This window comes from Macrobrachium rosenbergii, chromosome 40, assembly GCF_040412425.1.
Source record: "Macrobrachium rosenbergii isolate ZJJX-2024 chromosome 40, ASM4041242v1, whole genome shotgun sequence".
Classification (NCBI taxonomy): Eukaryota; Metazoa; Arthropoda; class Malacostraca; order Decapoda; family Palaemonidae; genus Macrobrachium; species Macrobrachium rosenbergii.
Window position 1 is genome coordinate 3409015 of NC_089780.1, and position 16175 is coordinate 3425189.

The 16175-nt window shown below is 39.0% G+C and overlaps 1 protein-coding gene and 1 long non-coding RNA gene across 2 annotated transcripts in view; one reads left to right on the forward strand and one right to left on the reverse strand.

Annotated features, from left to right (window-relative positions):
- Window positions 1–556: 556 nt before the first annotated feature.
- The window catches only part of LOC136826038 (pterin-4-alpha-carbinolamine dehydratase 2-like), a 43785-nt gene continuing 28166 nt past the window's right edge, over window positions 557–16175 (reverse strand). The window contains exon 4 of the mRNA XM_067082910.1: window positions 557–1246. Within this exon, the coding sequence (XP_066939011.1) occupies window positions 1067–1246 (180 nt within the window). The 3' untranslated portion in view covers window positions 557–1066. The remainder of the gene's footprint in view (window positions 1247–16175) is intronic.
- On the forward strand, window positions 1144–8510 carry LOC136826039 (uncharacterized). The gene is made up of 3 exons (XR_010849507.1): window positions 1144–1264; window positions 1523–1636; window positions 7803–8510. It is a non-coding gene; the product is annotated as an uncharacterized lncRNA (long non-coding RNA).

Below are 16175 nucleotides of genomic sequence, written 5' to 3' on the forward strand. Positions count from 1 at the left end.
GGAACATGCGTCGTAAACCAGGAAATAATTTCTGATGAATATATTTGAGAAGCGTCATAACCTCGGAACGTCGTAAGCCGGACCCGTCGTAAACCGGGGACTGCCTTTATTAAGCTGTATTAAAAGACACTGTAGATCATAGCCCACTACTAAAGTCAGTTGTTCATCAGCATCCCATATGAGTTTTTGTACACACTCATCTGGATGCGCAGATCATAGCCCACTACTAAAGTCAGTTGTTCATCAGCATCCCATATGAGTTTTTTTACACTCTCATCTGGATGCACTTCTTTAATGGAACCCATCCAAAACCTTAATACTCAGTGTACAGGTCAGATGAAAGGACCTACAAGTTGTCCACATGTGAGGCTCTTCATGAAATTGAAAGAATATAAAACCAACGGTACTTAAGCAAATTAGGTTTTAGCAAGGATTCATTTCTTTTAAAATTAACAATATTGCTCAGCTTAGTTTTCAAAGATACAAACCAGATCTAACTGCTTTTCCTCTAAAAACTAACAAAGCACAAAAATAATGGTTTAAGCAAATTAAAAAAAAGGTTTTTCACATTTTATTAAAAAACATTCAAAAAATGGCAAAGTTGTTACAATAAACCTTTCAGAAAATAAAGAGTACTGCATACATTTACAGCTATCTGTACTTCAATGGGCACAATTATTTAGGTATCCAATGTGTTTTCCTTTCTTGGAAAGTATAAAAAAAAACTAGGACTCATTTCTTTTCACTGTCTGAGCTAGTAATTAAAAAATGCTCAGTGCATATTATAAAAATGTTCTTAATACAGTACAGTATCAGGCAGATCCATTACTGTATATCACTTTTATCAAGCTTGGCCGTACGACACTGACTTAGCTATGTTTACCCAAATATCTGATTTACTGACCATAAATATATAGTATACTGTATGTCCTTTCTGTCACAGACAATACAAAAATCCAAATTAAAGTATTAACATGACTCTTTGTCACTATCAAATAGAACTGAACTAAATTTCAGTCTCAAGCCTTCTAACAGTCCTGTCTGGAACCTTTTTTAACACTCCTATTCATTTATAGTATTTGTATGTGCTATCACAAAAATGCGCCATTTTGACATCCCTCACGGTTATACCATTACATTCAGGAGTTATCCATGTGACCTGCACGGTGTTATATACATTAAACCATTCAGGATGGTGTCCCATCCGCTCCCCTGCCAGCGCTACTCGACTCATCCAACTCCACGCCTGTAATTTAGGAATAAAGTAAGTTAAATAAAGAAGTAAAGTTAAATATAAGACAAGTACCAAAATCCCCTTTCAAATAAAATGCTATATTAAGTAGGAAAAACTTCTAACAGTCCTTTGTCATTATGAAGAGAGTGGTACTTTTTAGCAGTAAACCCATCATTTTAGCAGTGTTTTAAGATTTCTTAAAACTTTGAATCAAAAATTATTTTTACCACATACACATTTTTTCCTTACTACAAACCCCAATGCTAATAAAAATTACTTTACCTACAGGCTGCAAAGGAAAGAGAACCCACTGTGAAAGTGCAACTCACTTACATGATGCTTCCATCATTCATCAATCTTCGTGCCCTCCAAGAGACCACAGAGTGTGGGAAAAGGGAGAAGGTACTTAATATTGAGTAATGTCTTTAGCAGTAAAAGCATTAATTGTTCATTTACCAACCCATTAATCATAAACTGCCTGAATTATATATGATCCAGAAGGGTGGAGGAAGACAAGCAATAGGAAGTAACAAGGAAAGAAGGGATCAGAACAAAATCGACATTATCCTCACCAGGAGTGACCAAACAGAACATGTAAAGCAATTGGTTGTACATGTAAGATAAATGAAAGTACTAAGGGCAAAACATTTGCCAGACACATGAGGCATGAAGACTAGATACTTTTGCGAGATGAAACTCGGAGGGTGAGGATGAATGAACAATCCAAAACATGCCCTGCTGTGACAATCATCCTCCAAACAAACAAAGTGCAACTTTAAAGCACTACACCCTCCATACAGATGCCTTCAAGTCAAGTCATGCTGTCCATAGGCCCAGGTTTTGGTAACAAAATCAAGAGCAACCAGAAAGAAAAAGGAAGACCAGTGAATTGAATAGGAAACTTTCCTAGCAAATTGCATGTAGCTCACTAATATGCTAGAGAAAGGAAAGGGTAAGTAAAAATCTAGAAAACAAGGAGTCAACCGACTTGATAAAGCATTGTATGACAGATAAGCTGCATGATACCAGAGTCAAGTGTCAACAAGGAGGTTTAACTGGGATTTTGCACTGTTCCAGTTATAGCTAGCTGGTTTAACATTTTAAGGAACATTAAGAAACTGTAACTGTTGACTGCAGAAGGCTATGGAGCTGGCCTCTTTGGTCAGTGATGTCCCTATCTCTGACTAAATCCATGCCCTGCTGAAGGAAAAACCTTTGAGACCAACTTTATAGCCTTATAAAGTCAACAGTGACAGTTTCTTGGAACATTTAACAGTTAAAACAATGCACAGTGTTATGGATCAGAGCTCTAAGAAGTTAATGTAATTTCACCGATCCTTGGACAACCACTGACCCCTCTATTGAAGGTAAATAAGATAAGCTTCTCAGCTTTGAGTCAAAGTAATCAAAAACACTTGACGGTACATAAGGTGAGCTTTCCTAGTCTTGAGTTACAGCATCCAAACATCAGCAGGATCCAGTGGATATAGAACCCCTCCCCTTAACAGATTCTGATCCTGGAGCTGAAGGAATCTCACCTACAGGAGACGGTGACACAGCAGCTTCTCTGGCAACACTGTATGTGCAATAAACTACCCAAGACTTGAAAGCAGGCCAAAGATGACTCCGGGATAGACTGACCGAAGATGAAGACTGGATCCTGTCCTTGGTGGGCCATTTAACTCCTGAAAGTTGTGTATCTGCAAGCCAAAGTATGTGGTTTGAGTGGAGGGGAACAAGTTGGACTTTTCTTGGTTGACCTGTAGCTCCAAGAACTGACTGCACATGGAGGATTTCCAGATGCATTTTGAACACTTCATTGAAAGATGTCATGATGGGCCAGTTGTCCTAGGAGCATTGTAGACAAGTCCGGTTTGAGCAGCCCAGGCTGCCTCACAGCCAGAGACTTGGAGGTCCTAAGGTGCTGTACAGATGAAGCCAAGACTTATATATATAATACCTCTCAAACAGTGTTGATCCTTAAGAATTTAATCAAATCCTTCACTATTTGTGCCCAGTGATACGGTGTCCCGTCCTGCATAAAGTAGCGAGCCTTACACTTAATCGTACACGGCACTAAATGCTCCACCAACAACTCACAGTACCACTCCTTGTTCATAGTAACATTCTTAGGAAGCGTTACCAACTCCCAACACCCTCATATGAAAAACAACCCCAAAACATGAGAGAATCAGGGTGCTTTACCGTTGAATCCACATATTTCGTGGCATAAGGGTCACTTTTATGGTGCCTGTACACATACCCGGTGACACCTGCTGAACAACGGAAGGTAGTTTCGTCACTATACAGTATTGCTTTAAACTGTTCAAACTAAAACTGATGTAAAATACGACGGGCATAAGAGAGGCGATTTTTGTGGTGACATGTGAGAAGTGGCTTGTGCTTGGCAACACAGCAGCGGTACCCCAAACGGTAACTGACATGCTTTCGGATGGTGCTGGTACACACCCCCAAAAAAACTTTTGGGTTTTGGTCCTTCAACTGCTTGGACGAGATCCTAGGGTTCTTCTCAAGTTGAATACGAAGAAATCTGACATCGCCATTGGTCAGTTTTCACTTCCTTCCTGTGGTGGTCCAGATGGTAGGAGAAGCCGTCTCATCACCCTCCTTAAACTTCTTAACCCACCTCCGCACTGTTCGGACATGTAGTCCAGTAGTCGCTGCAATTTCCTTTGTGGGAATTGCCTGCTTATAAAGGGCAACTATCTGCGATATGTGCGTCAGTTATGAGTATTACCCACCATCACTGGTTACTATGGCCTAAAATCCAAAGGCAACTGCACGAAAACACCTGCAACCCGTACGAAAAATAATGGTAAACTGAGAGCCCCAACCCAAGCACGGGGGGAGGTAGAGAGGTCTTCCTCAGGAAGTAAAACAGTGAAGGGTACATCGTTGCCAGATGTATGATTACGACAATCAAAAGTAACAACTCTGACAGTAACAATCATGTTGCTGTTTCTGGGATTTTTGATTGTTGGTGACAATCACTCTTCCCAGCACTAGTAGACCTCCAACCTGACAAAACTTTTAGAATGAAGAAGATACAACAGTAGAACCCCATCTGGCAGAGCTGCTTTGATGGCCTTCTTTGCAAACATGGAGAGGAATTTTTTTGGTACAGGACACAGTTTCTCTTGGTTGGATGGGTGGACTCAGAGGTGACCTGAGTGACTGGTAGCGAGCAGAGAGCTGCATCTACGAGATAGGTCTGGATCATCAAAGTCCTAAAGGACTTAAATGACCCAAGCTTCCACCCTTATGTCCTTCCAAGACTTAGATGACCCAGGCTTCCACCCTTATGTCCTTCCAGGCTCCCAAAATATGACAAATTTTTAAAGTAATTTGTATTTTTCCTAACATACAAACCCGACATCTTTACAAATGGGACATATGTTTCTTGCTTCGAAGGAATACCACATTGCTCACCTTTTCAGGAGTGAGTTCTTCATAGCTGCGAGAGCTACTTCACCCCCCTACATGTTCTCGCAAAGGAACCGTGCCAGGGTTTCTTCATCGTTGGATTTGCAGTTGAAGTAGAGCCAACTTGGTCTTCCATTGGTGGGAGACTGTGCAGACTTCATGTGCCGCCTCTTCCCCAGCAGTTTTTTCAGGAACAGTAACAGGTTGCCATGTTCAATGCCCGTCGGCATAACACAGACATACATGCAGTGACACATGTGGCTGTTTGGAAGGATTATTTGTATGTGCAACAAACCACATCTGTGTTGGCAACGATGTCGTTCCAGTTACCAAATGCCCGTTGAACTACATTCTCCAAGGAGACATACATGTACGTGCAACTTGACCGATAGCAACTCTCCTTGGATGTTTTCATGGACATTATATTCTTATTTTGTTCTTCCCTGGATATAGGCTTGGAGTCTCTCCTACTCAGACAGTCACTCTCTAAGGAGAGAGAACGCGGCCACATGATTTACATGTCCATAGACCAGCCAGGGATAGGCAAATGTAAGATGTGTCATAATACATTATTGATCGTCCCAGTCTAATCATTGTATAATATGGCATGTCCATGACAAATCGATGAAGCCCACAGTATGCCGATCATCTCTTAAAGAAAATCTTTTTCCAAGAGTCAAGAAGAGCATCCTAGAATGTTGCTTCTTCTTTCCAGTACGTTTCCAGATTGGTAACATTACTGATGTAGTTTCTACTACAATGGAAGCGTTCTTCCTGGAATGGAGTCGCTCTTCTAGAACGGTCTTCCCTTCCTTTCACGTACATATGATGGGGGGGGGTGGAAGTTGCCTCAGGATGGAGTGTCCAGAAATGGACCATCAACCATGCTTACATGAAGGTTTGGGAAGAGAAATATGAACACACCACGTTGAAGCACCAATTCTCTTCCATTCGTCAGGCAAAGAGCATTGATAGCACTTCTGTGGACATCTAGAAAGGTGGCAACCCACATTAGAGTGAATTCACAGCACATCTGGGCAATGCTTTTCTTTCACGTACGTGTTTTAGCTCGATCATCTGGTGGTCATTACCATACCATCTACATGCAAGCAGACGGGATCGTTCTACCAACTTTTACGACCTTCATAATGTAAGTTGATGGGGTCATATTCATCGGTAGCGGTCAGCCTCCATTTTCAATAAACATCCACATCATCGAATGAACACCCAACGCATTCAAACGAATTAGTTCTATCGGACTCCTACAGCCTTGATGAACTGATGATCTTAAGTCACTTAGGCTATGTGTTCAGCCAGAGACTTCGACATTTTACAGGTAGGAAGAAATCTGTTTCAGTGTTCCCATTCAAACCTTGACTCTTGATTGTTCCTGCACTAACTTTAACCTTTGACTTCCTGAGTCATCGATACAGTTCGTCAGCACGGGTTTCTTCGGGTTCCCATTCGTTTTTGGCTACAAGTTGGTTTCATTTACCGTAAAACCATACCGCTCTATGCTTTCGAAACAGGAGTCAACTAATACTGATCGTGCAAGGTTTTTTCCCTGTACGATTGGAATTTCTTTCTAGCTACGTAGATCTACGGATCAGGCCTACTACCTGGTACATCAGCCTTGGTATCCTCTTCTGCAAATACTCTTAGCACAAGGATGAAGCCGAATTCTTAAAGATGGAAAGTGGGTTCTGGTCTATGACAAGGTCTCACCACTCCTTCCCATCCTCTCTGAGAGGTGTGAGACAGGACTTAGCAGCCTCATGGTTAGACGACAAATATCTCCTGGGAGTGTTTTTACACACACTTCCCCTCCGGAGATACTTCGTGCCCCAAGGCATCACCAAATGGCACATCCCAAGCAAGATGGCTGTAATTACAAACAGTTCAATTGATAGTCAGGAGTTAAGGACATTTGATCTTGGCCCCTTGACTTCTGGAAATTTGTTCAACCTCTGAAGAATTTTGATCATTGTCCTTCTTCTCTCGACTTACTGAAGCTGGCACTGTTCTGCTCTGTCTTCTCGTACCCTTGAACAAGCAAGACATCTTTGGTATCCATTGTGCCTTTCATCATTCTACGTTTCGAAGATGATCAGTGAGACTGATCATTCCACTTCTATGGTCTCGTGGTTCCAACGACACCATGACATCTATCTTGGCCTCCATAAAGACTAGACCTTCAGTCCAGTACCGAAGACTCATTCGTTAGCTTCGAGTTGGCCGAGAGAGATATTAATAAGCAAGTCATGCTGATATCTTGGGTGGGGCTATAATAGCTTTTGCCCAGTTTGCCTGCCAAGAATATTAGCGTAAGACTGATTGCATTCAAGTACAGCAATGCTCTCAAGTCCCACACATTTGGGCATCAGCACTTACTGGTGTACTGGAGGAAGAAATGAGTTCCAGGAAAGAGGCTAGTGGTGTCTTTTCATGGTTTTCAGATAGTTTTGGTAATAAACTGGAAAAACGAAACATTTTTATGGATAATACTATTAGTGATGCAACAGAACCACCATATCATGTTCGAGCTGGAGCTATCAAGAAGCTCTGGTCAGAATTTCCGGTTGGAACCAAAACCAGAAAATTAGTTTTCATTCATTCATAAGTAGGCAATATGAGGACAAATGTTCTTGCCTGCTACCTTACACAAACAAACTATTTCTCCATCATATTCTGCCTTGCTTCCAACTCATAGATCCTAGCAACTGAATGCATCTAGTTCAGTACAGTCACCAATTCACCTTTCAGTTTCAGCATACTAACAAAGAGAAGGAACATTTTTGCACAAATATTACTGTTGATTGATAAACTGATTGATTGGTTGTTTGTCTTGCATGTTTTCCAAATAAATTTTTTTTAAATATAACTACAACAGGCAATATATTAAGCATTGCATATTAAGTAGTATGATAACTGCTTAAATCTAAAATAAATTTCCTGTTCCAGCCAGTTTTTACAAGAGTTCCAGCCAGAACTTAAACTCCAAAAAATTTTAGGTTCCATCCAGAAATAAGTCCCAGTGCACCTCTAGAAAATACCTAAATCACCCTCTCTCTAATATTTTTTTAAGTTTTGCCCATTATTTTCCACTAATACTATGTTTTTTCAGGACAGAGTATGCTGTCGACTGAAAAGCTGCTTAGTATACATGGCGTGTTAAAACTGAGTCTACAGCCTGATTTATACAGGCTTACTGAATGACCCAACAACCAAATGTTTTGCTACCTGTCATGACAAAGTCGTCTGAACAAAATGAAACTAGTGTAATTTCATATTTTGTTTATCTTAGGATTGTGCAAGAGTACTTTCTCTTCTACTACTCCTAAGTGTGTGCCACTTAGGTGGTTGTGATTTGATCATGGTGCACTTACATTAAAAAAAAATGTGCTCATAAAATGAACACCATCTTGGATGTGATGAGTAAGTCTAGCAATAGAGAAGTGTTCTGACATTCTATATTAAAAAGCAGAGTGAATATAGCAATAAAGAAGTGTTCTAACATTCTATAATAAAAAGCAAAGTGAATAGAGACTTCAATGCAGTTTATCATCAATGCAGTTTATCATAATTTTTTTCTTGTATAAAAGAGTGAATTTTAATTTAAAGTGATATTTGTTTATTTTGTAAGTATAGCATTTTGTATGCATCAAAATTTTTCATTATCTGATCAAGTGTATTCTATATAGGTTATTTGGTTAATAAAAGCATGTATGTGATGTGTATATATATATATATTTTCTGTAATAGAAAATGTGAGGTGTTTTATCTCTTCTTTTCCCATGTGATCCCTGGCAATAATTAAATTATTACCACTGCACCTCTACCTCTGTACCCACTGACTACCACCTGGCAATAATTTACCTACAGTAGTGTGGCTACTTCCTCAAAAACATTGGTGGAAATGGAAATCTGAGGAGTACTTTGTTGATATTGTAAGTCAAGTATAAGTTGTCCCACCAAACTATACAAATACCTCTGAATAATATGGACTAATAAAAAGTAAAAAAATGCGCTGAAGTTTCTTCGGCGCAATTGAATATTCTGTACAGCGTATAATGCTGTACGAAACTGTTATGACCGGCCAGCGATCAGTTGTATCCAAGATGCGGTCAAGTGAAAGAGTGGCAGCGATGCCTCCGGCATTGGACTCGGGGGTACCAGACGCACAATCCATAGCCAACCTTAACCTTAAAACCTTAAATAAAAAAAAAATTACTGAGGCTAGAGGGCTGCAATTTGGTGTGTCTGATGATTGGAGGGTGGATGATCAATATATCAATTTGCAGCCCTCTAGCCTCAGTAGTTTTTAAGATCTGAGGATGGACAGAAAAAGTGCAGACGGACAGACAAAGCCATCTCAATAGTTTTCTTTTACAGAAAACTAAAAATTAAGGTCAGAATGGAAAAAATATTTTCTGTGCCTTTGTTACCATTTTCAGCAACTTCTCCACACCTTTATGGAAGCCAGAGAAAATCTGACTCAGAGAAATAATGTGAATACCATTTCATTCTCAATTTCAAGAATGTGGTTGATGAAGAAGACTCTAACTACACTTGTAAGTTTAGTAAAAACTGCCATTAGTTTCTATAGAATGAAACACCCATTCCAATGTGGTACTTGGCAAACTACAAGCTTGAATACAGTAACAGCTTAAAAGGCCTAATATAATTAAAAAGATATATTGATAAAATAATGAAAAAGTCTCTCTTGATTAAGGTCCAAGACTACCTACAAATTATAATGGTGTTTTTAAAAACCATCTAAAAATTAAATTACTGCTGCCTCTATGAAGCTACACACTTTCTTCAGTCTAATGACATGAGTAATTATTCAGATAAATCTTATCTGATAGGGAAATTTTAAATCTTTGTCCACAGAATGTTTCAGAGGTGAAGAAACTAAATGGACAAAATAATGATGTTCTTCTAATGTTCTTGTTCAAGTACTTGCCACAATTTTAGTTATAAATGATTTGTTTAACCAGACCTCTGAACTCTTTTAGGGTTCTTCTCTGGCTGGGATTGCCACAATTTATTGATATTAGACATTTGAATTTGAAAGTAAGATGATACAAATTAGGACCCAGGAAGCACTTCAACTGCTTTGAATACAGCCATTTTGCAGGTAGATATGACAACATGAAATTCTAAAATTGCTCAATGGAAATGGATGACAACAGTCACAACTGTTCTAATATATTGTCCCCTGAGGCGGACCACTCGCCTCTGCCCTTGATTTTCAGATGTTCAGACAGAGTTGAAATGGTGCACACAGACATGTTACTTCTTGTACAGCCTGAGGGAATTTATTGGTTGCTAACGAACAGCCAGAACCTCTTAAACCAAAACTCACTTGAAACAAATATTTTACAATAATCCCAAGATGAACATCATAACTTTCCTAATTTTACTGCTATGGCAGAATCTACAGCATGTACAATGCAATTTCAGTTAATCATCCTGCTTCTCCCAAAAAACAGCTATACAGCTCTTGCTGCCACTTAAATACTTTACCTTCAACAAATGAATTATCTGCAAATGCAATAACTCTGGCTGGCTCTCTTAAATATATGTATGCTTCTGTTTGACTAAAAACCAAAGTCACAAGGCCACTAAACTAAAGACCACTGATACAAAAAAAAATGAGCAGTACCTCCCGAAGACAATAATAATTAACAACAAAAAACTTTTACCCTATAACTCCTCTCACCAGCAAAAAAAAAAGGCATAAATGAGTTAACTCTCCTCTAAAGAGCACCAAGAAATCTTAACTAGTCCAAGCTAAGACCATACACATTCTCCACTCGGGCTGATGGATATAGATAATGTTCCTAAAGCACCACAGAAAGATTGTATCCTTACTTAGATTGTAATTATCTGAGAGGAAAACCTGAGAGAACTTCTCAATCAAAGGGAAGTCTGGGGCTGAAATGTTCACAACAATAGCCGACATTTTGCAGTAAAACTGCAGAGGTCTTGGATCTTAATCTAAGCAACTATCTAAGCAACTAAAAAGTACTGCATGATTACAATCTGTGTTATACTTGTAAGAAATGAAGTTAGGTAACCACTTATGTAATTCAAGATTAAACTATGCATTTCCATTCTGTGCCACCCATTAATGAAGAGCTAATATAAAGAAATCTATGTAACACAACCCAGTTATGCTTGATATTGAATTGCAGGCTGTAGCTATTGAAGTAATTTCTACAGTTATGGTCTGTTCAATTTACCTTGCTCCTGATGATTTCTTATCAGGATTCCATTTAATTAAGCTGATCAGCATCCACTTCCTTTTTCCTTGGTAAGACGCTTAAATACCCATAACATACTATGAGGTGAGACTTTCAAAGACAGAAGAGGCAGGACTATAGAAAGCCCTACTGTTTCTTAAGCATCTTTTCTTAATGAATGATCGTTCCCAAACTTGTTATAATACTACACATAAAAAATCATCTCCTATCGATCTGAGTACTTGCTCTCCGAATATTGCCCCTCACTAAATGTGGTCAGTAAATGACTTTCTCTATGGTAGTGACTATTGGCCAATTCACCTAAAATCATTAACTAATTCTCTGAATTGTTCACTCTGAAGTGGAATACAAAAGAAGGCAAAATTGCCTCATTATTAAAACAAATCTGAATCCTTTAAGAATCACACTGAGATTTAAAACTACTTGAATGACAAAATAATTAGTGCTAAGGGTGCGTCACCACTGCATTAAAACACGGCATAAACAAGTCTGCAATATATCTCACACATCACAATCAAGTTAAATATGTCTGCCACTTACTGGTAATCCTAACCAATGCTTCATTCAGTTATCTAGCATATGCCAGTTTTATTCTCCACTTAGGGTTGACGACTTACTGTCAACCTCTTTGTGATATAGAATGGAATGGAATATATAAATTTTCATAATAAAATTTATTATTTAGATACTCCCCTACCATTAAAGAAAGCTTATTCTCCACACTGATAAGAGAGTTGGCATTCAAACAAAAGATTGAATGGATGACTGTCTAGTACACCTGTTTTCCACCTGGTGTGTTTCGAATGTTTTAGCTCTTTTCAGAATTCTCCTTGACAGCCCACTAAGTTGCGGGGAGGCTGGGTGGGGTCTACTTTAGCAGCTGGTAAGTATCCAAATAATCAATTTTATTATGAAAATTTATATTACTTGGGATGAAATTTACCAACTCTTAAAGATGGCTGATTCCCACATTGAAAAGAGGATAGTGGGTAGTGCAGCTACATAAAATCCCAGCAGCCAATCATGCTAAAGGTTTCTTGCACGAAACCCAAAACATTCTTGCCTGATCTGGAATCCTTTCTGGATCATACTGTTGTCAGAAGTTGGATTCCATTCAGGGAGCAAGGCCCTCATATGTGTGCAGCAAAGAGCAGCCTTGCAGAGAAAACTGCTTCAATTCAGCCAGAATGGAAACAGAAGCAGTGTGAGGGACCCCTGTGCCTGGGTCCAAAAGCCCTATAGAAAGACACAGTTGTCAACTAAAAATAAATAACTTTATGATATAAAGGTATGCTCCTATACTATATATGTACCTTTATGCTCCCCAAATTACCAAAACCTGGGATTTAAAATAAAAAGCCTGAAGATTGCTCTTTCTTCGGCTTAGGAAAAGACTTTACCCACTACTAGTAGTAGACCAAGGGCTTTACTTGTTTTCAGACACAATTCTGCATACTTAGGGTAGTGAGCGGCAAGAAACCAAATTGCACTTCTACTGCACCACATTAATCCCATCCTCAAGCAAAAAAATTTTCATAAAACTAAATGAAGTTGCAACAGCTTTCACATTATGAATGTTTACCTTCAATAAAGGTAAACCAAAAAAGCTGCCATCTCCTGTGCAGAATAAGCCTCACACACACACAAATGGGAGCACAAGTTTTCTCATTTCTTCCAAACCGAGTTATTATAAGCATGAGAACCCTAGCCTGCACTGTCAGGAATGGGTTTGACCGCACAAGTTAAAAACTCTAACGCTCTTCCTCACTAAAATATCGCTGGCGCCAAAAAAGTGCCTCAACCTCTCTACGCGGCGCAGAGAAAAGACAATTATACTGAGCAAAAGTTCAGTAAAAGATAAAAACTTCAACACTCTAAACAGACACCTGGAAAACAAACTCCATCCAAGCATGTCCTAAGCACTTGTCAGTCTCGAGTACGTCTCTTCAAAGGAACGAGACTAAGAAAACCGAATCTTCGAAAAGGCGGTCTAAGCACCGCAGTTTTCTGCGACTTGTAAAAAAAAACTGGAAGACAAGCGCTGGCAGACTTAAAGAAGCCTTTGTGTGCCAGAGTATTAGAAAACTTACGAAATGTGCTCTAACTGAAAGAGAAAGCTTCAATTCTCTTTCTCCAAACTTTAAAATACTCGAGGATACCCGAGACCTATTCTCTACGTGTCCTCTTTCCTCCACTAAACGAGGGTAAAGAGAAGCACAATGCTCCAGGAAACACTGAAAAAATAAAGGATATTCCTCCAATTCAAACTCTTCTTCAGTCAGAGGATGACACAGCTGGTGAGAGGAGGCAACAGCAGCTGAGTACCCATGATGCACCACAACTCAATGACAGGGAGACAGGGATAAGTAGTGCAAAGCGACTCACCTGAGTCAACACAAGTTGGGTGAGCAAAAGAAAAAAAGTGCCAATGAAAACAGGAAATATTAGGAGGCAGGGGGAAGAGGAGTTACAACGACTTTCCCACCTTGTCCGAGAGCAACTCAACAGACTTGGGAGCATTCCCATATGGCACACCCTTAGAAAGCTAAGTACCTAGAATAATATCTAGCTTGGAAGCAACAGAAGTTACTGTAACATGATAGGATTGGAAAGAGAAAATTAAAATCAAGGCAGAATCAGAGATTCATCAACAGCTGAAGTAATTACATGTAAAGAACGAACAAGTGCATTTTGACGGAGAAAGGAATAGCAGACAAAGCGAGTAAAGAACAAGAGCAATATTGTATATGTAGAAGAGATTGGTTTAACAACTGACTGAGTCAACATAACATCAAAACAATCTTTTGGCTAACACATTAAACGAGACTCAGAGCATGAAAAACGAGAGGCAGGTGACGCCACAGCACAAAACCACCTCACCCCAAGAACTGACCTGGTTCCTTGGCAATGGACTCTTCCAAATGTCACCGGGCAGTCCTAGGCTCAGGCTACAAATGGGCAAGGGCACCAACACCTTACCTCTTTATAAAGGAACACAAAAAAGATTGCACACTATGGGAACAAATTCAGACAAACCTTTTCTGACCAAAATAAGGTATACATCCTGTTCTAACTTCTCAATATCCTTTTCCTGAACTGAAAAAGGAGCGGAAGGCAGAGCTGAAGCAGAAGTCTCGGTACTAACTAAAGCATCAGCAAAGGAAATGGCTTGACTGAATAACTACAGATGAAGGACCTGGAGAAGGGGGAGAAATTCTCTTGTCATTTTGGGCAGAGCAAGGGTGGGGAGTGTCACTGCCATATCAATGTTCTCAGTCAATTTGCTAGTGTCTGAATGCATTACAGACCTAAAATATATTAAAATAATCAGTGCTAGATTTCCTTTGATCATATTCAGACCCTTCATAGTATTTTACACTGGGTAATAATTTAAACAAAGGTTTTTTTTTCAAACATGGCGCAGATTTTGAGCTATGTTGCCAGTTCTATTAAAGGACTCCTGTTCAAGCTAAGCTGCCCCTGGGGGATGTAGAGGTCAAACGCAGATATAAGGAAATGATGAGTAGGGGAATAAAAAAAAATTTCTAAATGAAAATATTCAGGATTGTGTAGAGTATTTTAAACTACAAAAGCACGTAGATCATGAATAGTGAATACTTTAATTTGCATAAAAAGAAAAAAATAAAGAGAAATATTATATTTCTTAAGGTTAGGGAGAGAATGAATCTGCACATATTTAAGGAAAGAATTTCTCCAAGAATATTTGTGTTTGTGTTTTTGTGTGAGGTTTTCATTCATATGGTGAAGAGAGAAAGAATGGAAAACATATAAATGGTCTCAAGGTCAATATAGAAGGATGTAGTGATTAACTTAAGATCAAAAAGAGGATTTAAGTATCCTCGAAAACCACAATGGTCTGGATGATGCAACGTGAGGAAAAAAAAAAAGTTTGTTTGACTTGCAGTTGTATGTCAAACTTCTTTTCTTTCTATCTTCCTCAATAATTGCAAATGGAATTACGAAAATGTTTTATGATATTTTGCATTCTTTCTATATTTCTTGTCATATATGTAATCTTATGTCCAAATACCTTAAGAGATTTACCATGGATATACTGGACAGTAGGTTCATACAAGGATTATTATCACTTCTAAAGGTAAGGATTGACAGGGAATAATGGTCGCTTCCAACCAAGTACTAAATTTGGCAGCGTGGGAGGAAACGCCTAAAGCAACTAGAAGGATTGGAAATAATATAGCACACTTTATACTAATACAACCGACACAATTAGCGCGCCTATCTTCAAAAATCAACATTCTGCTAACACATTAATCATTCCTACAGAACCTGATAATCTTATCCTTGATTTCAGTAGAAGGCATCCTAGGAAAAATAAATGTACAGTACCATGATAGCAACAGCTAAAACCATTAAATTCCAACAAGTACCTATACACAATAGCGGCAAGGCGAATTCTGACAGGAGCTAAAACATTTGAAATACACCTGGTGGAGAACAGGTGTTCTAGACAGTCATATAGGCAGCCATTTGATCTTTTATTTGAATGCTGACTCGGCTATTGGCGGGAAGATATAAGCTGTCTTTAACAGTAGGTAACTGTTAAAGATTTACCCCAAATAATAAAATTTAGGCCAAAGACCAAGCGCCCTTTGGACCTGTGAGGACATTCAGCGCTGAAAGAGAAATTGGGAGTAAAAAGGCCTTAAAGGTGCAACAGGAGGAAAACCTCACAGTTGCGCTATGGAACAACTGTTGGAGAGGGTAGAAGATAAGATGGAAGAAAAGAGAATATGAACAAAGGTACAGTAAAATGAATGAAGGGTTGCAGCTAGGGGCCAAAGGGATGCTGCTAAGAACCCTAAGTAATGCCTACAGTGCACCAGTTGAGGTGCACTGACAGCATTACCCCCTTATGGGCTCTTCATGATGTACAGTACATGCAATACGCTTTCAATGTGTATTTAGATATTTTACTGTAGTGTGGAAGCCCCCAAATAATGCAATACCTAAAATAGAGGATAAATTGAGGAGACCAGTGATACCATGGTGTCACAAGAAATGTAAGGCATTGAGGAGAAAGACCAATAACTATTACAGTAGATACAAAAAGTGCCTCTCTATCATACAAAATTAATTATAAGCATGTCCAAAGAGAACAATGGCTCTACTATAGAAAAAGCCAAGTGGAGTAAATTCAAGTACACTGTATATTCTTTAGGCTTGATATGCAAAAATAATAGGAAACT